Source organism: Oncorhynchus nerka, linkage group LG2 (genome assembly GCF_034236695.1).
Source record: "Oncorhynchus nerka isolate Pitt River linkage group LG2, Oner_Uvic_2.0, whole genome shotgun sequence".
NCBI lineage: Eukaryota > Metazoa > Chordata > Actinopteri > Salmoniformes > Salmonidae > Oncorhynchus > Oncorhynchus nerka.
Window position 1 is genome coordinate 77,573,093 of NC_088397.1, and position 13,360 is coordinate 77,586,452.

General features: G+C 44.0%; 1 protein-coding gene across 3 annotated transcripts in view; it reads left to right on the plus strand.

Moving 5' to 3' along the window:
- The first annotated feature begins 324 nt into the window (after nt 1–324).
- The window catches only part of LOC115142741 (serine/threonine-protein kinase 38-like), a 40,599-nt gene continuing 27,563 nt past the window's right edge, over nt 325–13,360 (plus strand). For all 3 annotated transcript variants that reach the window (XM_029682421.2, XM_029682428.2, XM_029682437.2), the window contains exons 1-4: nt 325–431; nt 7,186–7,322; nt 13,116–13,167; nt 13,237–13,359. In XM_029682421.2, coding sequence (XP_029538281.1) covers nt 7,192–7,322; nt 13,116–13,167; nt 13,237–13,359 — 306 coding nt within the window. In that variant the 5' untranslated portion in view covers nt 325–431; nt 7,186–7,191. The remainder of the gene's footprint in view (nt 432–7,185; nt 7,323–13,115; nt 13,168–13,236; nt 13,360) is intronic.

A 13,360-nucleotide genomic window follows, 5' to 3' on the forward strand; every position in this document is an offset into this window, starting at 1 on the left:
TGCGCCACTCGGGAATCCTCATCTTTAGAGGGATTTACTCTGCTGCTACTAGCTGTTTATTATCTATGCATAGTCACTTTACTTTTTTTAGTAAGCATTTCACAGTAAGGTCTACAACACCTGTTGTATTCGGCGCATGTGACAAATACAATTTAAATTGATCTTTGAGGTTTCATCTATGTCTATGTTATAGTAATATTTGAAACCCAAATAATTCTGCCATTCCTCTTTGAATTCTAAGGGTCAGACTATCAACATCATCGTTACCTGAATATGACCCGAGTAGCCCACCCGAACATGGCCCGGGATCATTTGGAACTCCGCGGGGAGGGGAACTTCACTTCCGGTAATTACGAGTGGATACCGACCGTCATCAGACGAGAGGAGCAGATCCGAATTGAATTTCAACGATTAATACCATAACGGAGGAGGTGAGAGTAACATTTAATTTGACAATGATCATGTACACGTTGTAGATGTACCATACGAACTTACTTTATGAACGTTGTTTTATTGATAGTTTGCGTGGGAGATATGGAGATTTCGTCTACTTTGGAAAGTTGTGATAATGTTAGATAACGTAAGAGTAAAACAAAGGCTCATCTCTCCTGACTGACAATCACACTGTGATCACATTAGTCTTTAATAGTAAAACAAAGGCTCTATGGTGTTTACTCCAAACGCTGTTGAGTTCCGTTTTGTACAACTACTGAAGTTGTTCATGCATCGCGGTACTTCCGTCTTGTGCGTGTGATACAAATCGTGATAGCCACACAGAGACCCTCTTTTTAGATTCGGTTTGAAAGTACTTTAATGTCGATACTTTGTCTCCAATTTCTACACACAAAATGAAAAAATCTACGGACAACAAGTTCAAATTGAATTGTATTCAACATTCGCGAAAGAGACAGGGGACATATGTGTGTGTTTTGTCCACAGAATACCACAGTGTGAGTCGTAATACCCATAAAACCTAGCGGTTAAACAAGGAAATGTTTTTCACCATTCATTTTCCCCATAGGGCATTTTTAGAAACACTTCAAAAATCACTTCAACACAGCAAACGTGCTGTCACTGCAAAGTACTGTTGGCTGCAATTGTTAAAAACCGATTAGGGACTGTACATTATTTATAATGAACGATACCAGGAGAACAGTTAACCTCTGAAAATGAACATGGATGGCCCTCCCTTCAGGAAAATATATTTTTACCAGAATAATGAACGATACCAGGAGAACAGTTAACCTCTGAAAATGAACATGGATGGCCCTCCCTTCAGGAAAATATATTTTTACCAGAATAATGAACGATACCAGGAGAACAGTTGACCTCTGAAAATGAACATGGATGGCCCTCCTTCAGGAAAATATATTTTTACCAGAATAATGAACGATACCAGGAGAACAGTTAACCTCTGAAAATGAACATGGATGGCCCTCCCTTCAGGAAAATATATTTTTACCAGAATAATGAACGATACCAGGAGAACAGTTAACCTCTGAAAATGAACATGGATGGCCCTCCCTTCAGGAAAATATATTTTTACCAGAATAATGAACGATACCAGGAGAACAGTTAACCTCTGAAAATGAACATGGATGGCCCTCCCTTCAGGAAAATATATTTTTACCAGAATAATGAACGATACCAGGAGAACAGTTAACCTCTGAAAATGAACATGGATGGCCCTCCCTTCAGGAAAATATATTTTTACCAGAATAATGGACGATACCAGGAGAACAGTTGACCTCTGAAAATGAACATGGATGGCCCTCCCTTCAGGAAAATATGTTTTTACCAGAATAATGAACGATACCAGGAGAACAGTTAACCTCTGTAAATGAACATGGATGGCCCTCCCTTCAGGAAAATATATTTTTACCAGAATAATGAACGATACCAGGAGAACAGTTAACCTCTGAAAATGAACATGGATGGCCCTCCCTTCAGGAAAATATATTTTTACCAGAATAATGAACGATACCAGGAGAACAGTTAACCTCTGAAAATGAACATGGATGGCCCTCCCTTCAGGAAAATATATTTTTACCAGAATAATGAACGATACCAGGAGAACAGTTAACCTCTGAAAATGAACATGGATGGCCCTCCCTTCAGGAAAATATATTTTTACCAGAATAATGAACGATACCAGGAGAACAGTTAACCTCTGAAAATGAACATGGATGGCCCTCCCTTCAGGAAAATATATTTTTACCAGAATAATGGACGATACCAGGAGAACAGTTGACCTCTGAAAATGAACATGGATGGCCCTCCCTTCAGGAAAATATGTTTTTACCAGAATAATGAACGATACCAGGAGAACAGTTTGCACTGCAGGATCCAGAAATGGCATCAGTGAAGGTGGAAGACTACAGTCAAACACTGGAGCTGAATGTCAACATTAAAGATGATGAAGAAGAGGAGGAGCAGCGCAGGTCCTAATCCAGGCACTCGTCATCTCCCGTCTGGATTACTGCAACTCGCTGTTGGCTGGGCTCTCTGCCTGTGCCATTAAACCCCTACAACTCATCCAGAACGCCGCAGCCCGTCTGGTGTTCAACCTTCCCAAGTTCTCTCACGTCACCCCGCTCCTCCGCTCTCTCCACTGGCTTCCAGTTGAAGCTCGCATCCGCTACAAGACCATGGTGCTTGCCTACGGAGCTGTGAGGGGAACGGCACCTCAGTACCTCCAGGCTCTGATCAGGCCCTACACCCAAACAAGGGCACTGCGTTCATCCACCTCTGGCCTGCTCGCCTCCCTACCACTGAGGAAGTACAGTTCCCGCTCAGCCCAGTCAAAACTGTTCGCTGCTCTGGCCCCCCAATGGTGGAACAAACTCCCTCACGACGCCAGGACAGCGGAGTCAATCACCACCTTCCGGAGACACCTGAAACCCCACCTCTTTAAGGAATACCTAGGATAGGATAAAGTAATCCCTCTCACCCCCCCTTAAAATATTTAGATGCACTACTGTTCCACTGGATGTCATAAGGTGAATGCACCAATTTGTAAGTCGCTCTGGATAAGAGCGTCTGCTAAATGACTTAAATGTAAATGTAAACAGTTAACCTCTGAAAATGAACATGGATGGCCCTCCCTTCAGGAAAATATATTTTTACCAGAATAATGAACGATACCAGGAGAACAGTTGACCTCTGAAAATGAACATGGATGGCCCTCCCTTCAGGAAAATATATTTTTACCAGAATAATGAACGATACCAGGAGAACAGTTGACCTCTGAAAATGAACATGGATGGCCCTCCCTTCAGGAAAATATATTTTTACCAGACCATCCCTGAATGCTTGAAAATGAGAAAGTGAACCCCCCCATACCCAAAATTATAATCAAAACATAAAGTGGATAGCAGAGAACATGCCTACGTTTACCCTCACTCCTAGGACAGAACAGAGCCTTAGATATGAAGCTTCAGAAAATGTACTTTGTTTTGTAAGCATTACATTACAAAGTAGCCAGACGGTTGTGGATTTGCAGACCACTGAGGACAAGGGTAGAGTTGAAAATAACTACGTTATAATAAATGCACTGCATGAATCTATCATCTTATTTGCGGTCTGAGAAAAAAATATAAACACACCTCATGACTGGAGACAAGCAGACATTTTTTTAAATACCACAACAGAGCATGACAACGAATGAGCAGATGCTGCAGCACCGGATACATTTTGATTTCTATACAGGCTGTTGTTAAAAAAGAGGATAGTCTTAAGTTTGGGACTGTGCTAAAGTTGTCTAGCAATTGTAAACATTTAGAGCAGAAAATCAGTTACAACTGAAGTATCTGATCATAAATTAATTTGGGAAAAAGCCATACATTTTTTTACAAAGCAGCTGCATATCTGACACTGAGTTTAGCAAATATATAAAAGCATACCAGTTCCATTTAAGGACCAAATAATTGACGGCTGTGTCAGACCGGTTGCAAAATAGTTGGGAAGAAATATTTGATGTGCTGATTCTATGGCAAAGGGTTTATGAACTGATATACAAAACAACGCTGGATTTAAACACTTTTTTCAATTTAAATTATACAGAATTCTTGCAACCATAATAATCTTATATATATATTTATATATGCAGGATACAACCATCCCAGCTCTGCAGCTTTGGTTGCGAAGAGACAGAATCATTTGATCACTTGTTTTGGTACTGCCCATATGTAGCTTGTTTTTGGTAGCAGATTCAGGAACGGTTGAAAAATCACCATTAATTTAAAGCTATCTTTGCAAATTGCTCTGCTGGGTGTCTTGAAAAGCCATGGTCAGTCGATCAATAATATAATAGTACTTTTTGTAAAGGTGTTCATCTTTAATTTAGAATCTGTGGAACTATGCGTATAGACAGGTTCAGAACTTTTGTCAAACATCACAGCACAGTTGAAAAATATATGGCAAGTAGAAGTCAAGACTGGATGGTTTTTAGAGATAAATAAGCGGGCTTAAGGGTTGCTGAAGGGTGGGATTAGAAAAGTAAAAAAGACAACAAAATAGATAACTAATGGAAAAAGTGTACCATTTACCATGTCTGTAAAATGTATGTATCAGCTGGAAGTAGAAGCCTAAGTATTGTATATATATATGCAAAAAAGATATACAGTGCATTCGGAAAGTATTCGGACCCCTTGACTTTTTCCACATTTTGCTATGTTACAACCTTATTCTAAAATTGAGGAAAACAGTTTCCCCCTCATCACTCTTCACACAATACCCCATAATGACAAAGCAAAAACAGGTTTTTGAAATTTTTGCTAATTTATAAATAAAAAAAACTGAAATAATACATTTACATAAGTATTCAGACACTTTATTCAGTACTGTGTTGAAGCACCTTTGGCAGTATTTACAGCCTTGAGACTTCTTAGGTATGACGCTACAAGCTTGGCACACATGTATTTGGGGAGTTTCTCACATTCTTCCCTGTAGATTCTCTCAAGCTCTGTCAGGTTGGATGGGGAGTGTTGCTGCACATCTATTTTCAGGTCTCTCCAGAGATGTTAGATCGGGTTCAAGTCCAGGCTCTGGCTGGGCCACTCAAGGATATTCAGACACTTGAATGTCCTGAGTGTGCTGGAGCAGGTTTTCATCAAGTACTTTGCTCCGTTCATCTTTGCCTCGATCTTGACTAGTCTCCCAGTCCCTGCCACTGAAAAACACCACCATACATCACCGTAGGGATGGTGCCATGTTTCCTCCAGACGTGATGCTTGGCATTCAGGCCAAATAGTTAAATCTTGGTTTCATCAGACCAGAGAATCTTGTTTCTCATGGCCTGAGAGTCTTCAGGTGCCTTTTGGCAAACTCCAAGGGGGCTGTCATGTGCCTTTTATTGAGGAGTGGTTTCCGTCTGGCCACTCTACCATAAAGGCCTGATTGGTGGAGTGCTGCAGAGATGGTTGTCCTTCTGTAAGGTTCTCCCATGTCCACAGAGGAACTCTGTAGCTCTGTGAGAGTGACCATCGGGTTCGTGGCCACCTCACTGACCAAGGCCTTTCTCCCCCAATTGCTCTGATTGGCCGGGCAGGGAACACATTAGGAGCGATCTGTATTCCTCTATTCCTCCATACAGGTTCTTTCCAGATCCTTGATATCCTTCGTCTGCGCTTATGGGCCCCCCTCTTTAATTGAAATCACAGGTTTGAAATGGGAATAAAGTCAGGAGACTGAGATGGAAATGGCAAAATGTTGATTTTGTGGTGAATTAACAATTGGTTTGTGAATGGTGCCAATAATTGTATAGGTGTGTTGTAGATGAATAATTGTACATGAGTGGACTGGAGAAGATCTACTTGAAGTGCCTAGGGAGTAGGTGTCCATTTGGAATAAAGCAATATTTATGGTTATAACCCACCCCTTCCTCCCTGCCCTAACTTTTACAAAGTTTAAATATGTTTTTTTGTGCAATAATACACAGAGTTATATAAATATAGGCATAAAATTAGAAGCCTTTTGAAATCCCCTATACTAATTTCTGGTGGGAAAAAATGCCATTTAGTTTTCCCCTCCATCATTCCTTCTCTACAGCAGGGGTTACCAAACTTTTTCACTCAGGACCCTCTTCCAGCATTGGGGAACATTCTGCTGTTCACACCCCTCTTGTTGGCGGAGTGAAAATGTTGCAGGTTTAAAGCTTATTTCTGGCAATTTTACACATTTTGTCAGGGGGTGCAGAGACAATTTGGCCGTTTTTAAGCACATTTTCTTGCAATTCTATACATTTTGCAATTTCTAATGTCTATTCATGTTATATTTGAGTGACTCAAACATTAGAACAAACTGTATAGGCTAACAAAACCTAGCTAAAAACATTAGCTGATATGAGATAGTTGACTTGGACATTTATGACAAGATATAAATAGCTCTCTAAGAGGAAAACTTGATGCACTACCCAAATAGCACCTTATGCATTCTATTATTACAACTTTCAAGAGTAAGTTGAAAGCTGGACTGAGTTCTAAAAAATATATAAATTCATATATATATTCAGTACCAGTCAGTTTGAACACACTTACTCATTCCAGGGGTTGTCTTTATTTGTACTATTTTCTACATTGTAGACTAATAGTGAAGACATCAACATTATGAAATAACACATATGGAATCACGTAGTAACCAATAAATTGTTTAACAAATCAAAATATATATGAGATTCTTCAAAGTAGTCACCCTTTGCTTTGATGCCAGCTTTGCACCCTTGCGTTAATCACACTGTATTGTTGATCTACTAGTGGAACACGTGAGAATATTTACCATCCATTTTTACTGTGTTAAAATTGAATTAGGCAATAGTCATCACACCGTATTAATGATGTACTACCTGCCATTTAGTTTGTGGAAAACTTTAGTTATATGAACTCAAAGTTCACTGTAATATAGAATAACCAATTATTTTACCCCACCTTTTAAGTTTGCATAATATGGGAATCTTTTCATGGTATGATATTTGAAAGGTGCAAAAATTAATGAATCAATTTGGTATCATTTTTATTGTGAATTTGTGGTTCAATTTAGCGCCATCAGTTATGCTATTTATCACTCATATCCATCAGAGAGATGTGGTGACCAGCTGGAGGCTACATAATAGGGGACATCTGTAGACAGTAGGGCATAGGACACTTTACACTAATGTGTGTGTGTGTGTGTGTGTGTGTGTGTGTGTAGGTAACCATGGCAACGAGGGGTCATTCCTCATGTTCCTCGATGAGTAACCACACCAAGGAGAGGGTGAACATGGCTATGGTGACCCTGGAGAACTTCTACTGTAACCTGATAGACCAGCATGAGGAGAGAGAGATGAGGTGGGTGTTCTGCACCATGCTCACACAAACTGGAACTCTGAAAAGCAAAGATGATTCCTGAAAACATGTCAGAAGCTAAGAAGGCAGCACAGTGGCTTGCCACAAATGAGGAGAAAACAGTAGAGGTGTGACACATCACGTGATCTCTCTCTGCTTAGAGCCCCACACTGCCTGGTGGAGTGTGTGTGTGTGTGTGTTGGTGGACTGTAACTTTATCACACCATTTCTTTATGGAAACCCCTTATTAGGAAGAGAGTATGTGTGTTGTTGAGAAAAAGAAAGAGGAAGGAAGAGAGAGACAGTGTTTTATACAGTTAGCTCAGGGGCTAGAAGCCGTTACAGACGTCTGAAAAGGAAGTTATGCCCAAAGCAAACTCCCAGTTACAGCCAATGTTCCCTCAAAAAAAATTAGGCACCGAGAGAATTTAAGGTCTGCTGAGCGCAAACTTGAATGTTGTGAAAATTCTGTGCAACTTCTGGCACGCGTTTGCTGTGAACACTGAAGCTGTACCCGTTTGGTCAAGTTGGCTACTGTGGGTATTTGATCATAATGTAGACCTACCAGAGTGGCCTACCATCAAAAACATTTACATTACATTTAAGTCATTTAGCAGACGCTCTTATCAGAGCGACTTACAAATTGGTGCATTCACCTTATGACCTCCAGTGGAACAGTAGTGCATCTAAATCTTTTCAGGGGGAGGGGGGGGTGAGAGGGATTACTTTATCCTATCCTAGGTATTCCTTAAAGAGGTGGGGTTTCAGGTGTCTCCGGAAGGTGGTGATTGACTCCGCTGTCCTGGCGTCGTGAGGGAGTTTGTTCCACCATTGGGGGCCAGAGCAGCGAACAGTTTTGACTGGGCTGAGCGGGAACTGTACTTCCTCAGTGGTAGGGAGGCGAGCAGGCCAGAGGTGGATGAACGCAGTGCCCTTGTTTGGGTGTAGGGCCTGATCAGAGCCTGGAGGTACTGAGGTGCCGTTCCCCTCACAGCTCCGTAGGCAAGCACCATGGTCTTGTAGCGGATGCGAGCTTCAACTGGAAGCCAGTGGAGGGAGCGGAGGAGCGGGGTGACGTGAGAGAACTTGGGAAGGTTGAACACCAGACGGGCTGCGGCGTTCTGGATGAGTTGTAGGGGTTTAATGGCACAGGCAGGGAGCCCAGCCAACAGCGAGTTGCAGTAATCCAGACGGGAGATGACAAGTGCCTGGATTAGGACCTGCGCCGCTTCCTGTGTGAGGCAGGGTCGTACTCTGCGGATGTTGTAGAGCATGAACCTACAGGAACGGGCCACCGCCTTGATGTTAGTTGAGAACGACAGGGTGTTGTCCAGGATCACGCCAAGGTTCTTAGCGCTCTGGGAGGAGGACACAATGGAGTTGTCAACCGTGATGGCGAGATCATGGAACGGGCAGTCCTTCCCGGGAGGAAGAGCAGCTCCGTCTTGCCGAGGTTCAGCTTGAGGTGGTGATCCGTCATCTACACGGATATGTCTGCCAGACATGCAGAGATGCGATTCGCCACCTGGTCATCAGAAGGGGGAAAGGAGAAGATTAATTGTGTGTCGTCTGCATAGCAATGATAGGAGAGACCATGTGAGGTTATGACAGAGCCAAGTGACTTGGTGTATAGCGAGAATAGGAGAGGGCCTAGAACAGAGCCCTGGGGGACACCAGTGGTGAGAGCACGTGGTGTGGAGACGGATTCTCGCCACGCCACCTGGTAGGAGCGACCTGTCAGGTAGGACGCAATCCAAGCGTGGGCCGCGCCGGGAGATGCCCAACTCGGAGAGGGTGGAGAGGAGGATCTGATGGTTCACAGTATCGAAGGCAGCCGATAGGTCTAGAAGGATGAGAGCAGAGGAGAGAGAGTTAGCTTTAGCAGTGCGGAGCGCCTCCGTGATACAGAGAAGAGCAGTCTCAGTTGAATGACTAGTCTTGAAACCTGACTGATTTGGATCAAGAAGGTCATTCTGAGAGAGATAGCGGGAGAGCTGGCCAAGGACGGCACGTTCAAGAGTTTTGGAGAGAAAAGAAAGAAGGGATACTGGTCTGTAGTTGTTGACATCGGAGGGATCGAGTGTAGGTTTTTTCAGAAGGGGTGCAACTCTCGCTCTCTTGAAGACGGAAGGGACGTAGCCAGCGGTCAGGGATGAGTTGATGAGCGAGGTGAGGTAAGGGAGGAGGTCTCCGGAAATGGTCTGGAGAAGAGAGGAGGGGATAGGGTCAAGCGGGCAGGTTGTAGGGCGGCCGGCCGTCACAAGACGCGAGATTTCATCTGGAGAGAGAGGGGAGAAAGAGGTCAGAGCACAGGGTAGGGCAGTGTGAGCAGAACCAGCGGTGTCGTTTGACTTAGCAAACGAGGATCGGATGTCGTCGACCTTCTTTTCAAAATGGTTGACGAAGTCATCTGCAGAGAGGGAGGAGGGGGGAGGGGGAGGAGGATTCAGGAGGGAGGAGAAGGTTGCAAAGAGCTTCCTAGGGTTAGAGGCAGATGCTTGGAATTTAGAGTGGTAGAAAGTGGCTTTAGCAGCAGAGAGAGAAGAGGAAAATGTAGAGAGGAGGGAGTGAAAGGATGTCAGGTCCGCAGGGAGGCGAGTTTTCCTCCATTTCCGCTCGGCTGCCCGGAGCCCTGTTCTGTGAGCTCGCAATGAGTCGTCGAGCCACGGAGCGGGAGGGGAGGACCGAGCCGGCCTGGAGGATAGGGGACATAGAGAGTCAAAGGATGCAGAAAGGGAGGAGAGGAGGGTTGAGGAGGCAGAATCAGGAGATAGGTTGGAGAAGGTTTGAGCAGAGGGAAGAGATGATAGGATGGAAGAGGAGAGAGTAGCGGGGGAGAGAGAGCGAAGGTTGGGACGGCGCGATACCATCCGAGTAGGGGCAGTGTGGGAAGTGTTGGATGAGAGCGAGAGGGAAAAGGATACAAGGTAGTGGTCGGAGACTTGGAGGGGAGTTGCAACGAGGTTAGTGGAAGAACAGCATCTAGTAAAGATGAGGTCGAGCGTATTTCCTGCCTTGTGAGTAGGGGGAAGGTGAGAGGGTGAGGTCAAAAGAGGAGAGGAGTGGAAAGAAGGAGGCAGAGAGGAATGAGTCAAAGGTAGGCGTGGGGAGGTTAAAGTCGCCCAGAACTGTGAGAGAGGTGAGCCGTCCTCAGGAAAGGAGCTTATCAAGGCATCAAGCTCATTGATGAACTCTCCGAGGGAACCTGGAGGGCGATAAATGATAAGGATGTTAAGCTTGAAAGGGCTGGTAACTGTGACAGCATGGAATTCAAAGGAGGCGATAGACAGATGGGTAAGGGGAGAAAGAGAGAATGACCACTTGGGAGAGATGAGGATCCCGGTGCCACCACCCGCTGACCAGAAGCTCTCGGGTGTGCGAGAACACGTGGGCAGACGAAGAGAGAGCAGTAGGAGTAGCAGTGTTGTCTGTGGTGATCCATGTTTCCGTCAGTGCCAAGAAGTCGAGGGACTGGAGGGAGACATAGGCGGAGATGAACTCTGCCTTGTTGGCCGCAGATCGGCAGTTCCAGAGGCTACCGGAGACCTGGAACTCCACGTGGGTCGTGCGCGCTGGGACCACCAGATTAGGTGGCCGCGGCCACGCGGTGTGGAGCGTTTGTATGGTCTGTGCAGAGAGGAGAGAACAGGGATAGACAGACACATAGTTGACAGGCTACACAAGAGGCTACGCTAATGCAAAGGAGATTGGAATGACAAGTGGACTACACGTCACGAGTGTTCAGAGAGTTAAGCTTTACGTAGCAAGAATCTTATTGACTAAAATGATTAAAATGATACAGTACTGCTGAAGTAGGCTAGCTGGCAGAGGCTGCGTTGTTGACTAAGTAGGCTAGTTGGCATTGGCTGCGTTGTTGACACTACACTAATCAAGTCGTTCCGTTGAGTGTAATAGTTTCTACTGTGCTGCTATTCGGGGCTAGCTGGCTAGCTAGCAGTGTTGATTACGTTACGTTGCGTTAAAAGAACGACAATAGCTGGCTAACTAACCTAGGAAATCGCTCTAGACTACACAATTATCTTTGATACAAAGACGGCTGTGTAGCTAGCTATGTAGCTAGCTACGATCAAACAAATCAAGCCGTTGTACTGTAATGAAATGAAATGAAAAATGTGATACTACCTGTGGAGCGAAGCGAAATGCGACCGGATTGTTGAGTGCAGAAGTTCTGTTCGGTAGACGTTGGCTAGCTGTTGGCTAGCTAGCAGAGTCTCCTATGTTAAGGACGACATAAAACTACACACACTAAACTACACAATTATCTTGGGTACGAAGACAGCAAAGACAACTATGTAGCTAGCTAACACTACACTAATCAAGTCGTTCAGTTGAGTGTAATAGTTGTGCTGCTAATCGGTAGACGGTGGACTAGCTAACGGTGGACGTTAGCTAGCTGGCTAGCTGCAGGGCAGTGTAGACTGCGTTAGGACGACGAAATACGATAATTACGCAATTATCTATGATACAAAGACGGCTGTGTAGCTAGCTAAGAAGAAATTGATAAGATTAGACAAATCAAACCGTTGTACTATAATGAAATGTAATGAAATGTAATACTACCTGCGGACCGAGTGCAGATGCGACCGCTCGCTCCAACCCGAAAATACATACCATAACATTTTAACATGGAAATAGCTGTTGAATTTTACAGCCTACAGTTGCAGCCAATATGTGGTGTTCAATGTAGGCCTACATTCCATGAGACTTTTCAAAAAACATCATGGCTTCACATTAACCTGTTTATTCCAGTTGTCTTTCAGACAAGGTGACTGAAAATGTTGTTGTGTTGTTTGATGCAAGAAACCACAAAATAAAATGCATCATTATTCCTATACCATTATTACAGAGAATCAGACAAATAATGCTACCTTCTGCCTATTGGCTACATAGCGTATTCAAGCCAGTCTCAAAATACAACAATGTTCTTTACCTGACTCGCTTTTCAAAGATGACTAGAAATGCACATGTTTTGTGATCTTGTAGGGAGCAACCACTCCCGCATTGCTGACTACAAATGATCTATAACTATGTTAATAAGTTCCTAACTAGTAAAGGTCAAATGTACACACCTGGCTACATGTAGCTCTAGCTTTGATCTCAAAACACGCGGATCAACTCACGACTTCTCATGCTGTAAACACAGTCCAGTTCAAAGTGAATGGCACAGATCCATATATGGAAATGGTCTATGTGCATATAGGGCATCTGCAGTATGGCTTACCGGTCTGTGAAGAGTACAGGCCTCAGTTTTGCCTGTCAATGCAATAGAATCCTACTCTGTTCTGCTTACAACAAAAACTCTTGCATAGTTAGTTTTGCATGCTAAGTCTTGCATAGTTTATTTTGTTTCGGTTTGTTGCATTGAAAGTGGCTTTTATTATTATTTATTAATTCCCACAGTAAAGGGAAACGTTGATAGTGTTAAGTAACGGGGAAAACTCTAGAAAGTTGAGTGCAGTTCAATCTCGTGCTTCTCTACGCTGGCTGCTATTTCTTCTGTGGGGCAGTCCCGGGGGAGCTGTGCACCCGCGCTCTCATGCAGCTTGGAGGGAACATTGGTCACAGCTCAACCTACCCACCAATGTTTATGGTTTGTTTCTCTTTGAGAATGTATGAATAGGCCATTCCAATTATGTTACCGTTCCTCCATAACTGTCCTGTAGAAATGAAACAGCAGGTAGTGTAGTGATCAGTAGGTTGGAAGGTGTCTTCCTGAATCAGCATATTTGACCATAACCTTTGCATCTTGACCCTCAACCCCTATTTCATTGCCAGGCAACAGAAGCTGGAGATGGTGATGGAGGAGGAGGGGCTGCCTGATGAAGAGGTGAGTATAGTTCTAGCAGTGGCACATGCTCACACACACACACACACTTACACACAACCTGTGTTGCAGAAGCGTATTCGGCGCTCCCAGCACGCGCGTAAGGAGACAGAGTTCCTGAGGCTGAAGAGAACCAGGCTGGGATTGGATGACTTTGAGTCCCTCAAGGTGATTGGTCGAGGAGCTTTTGGAGAGG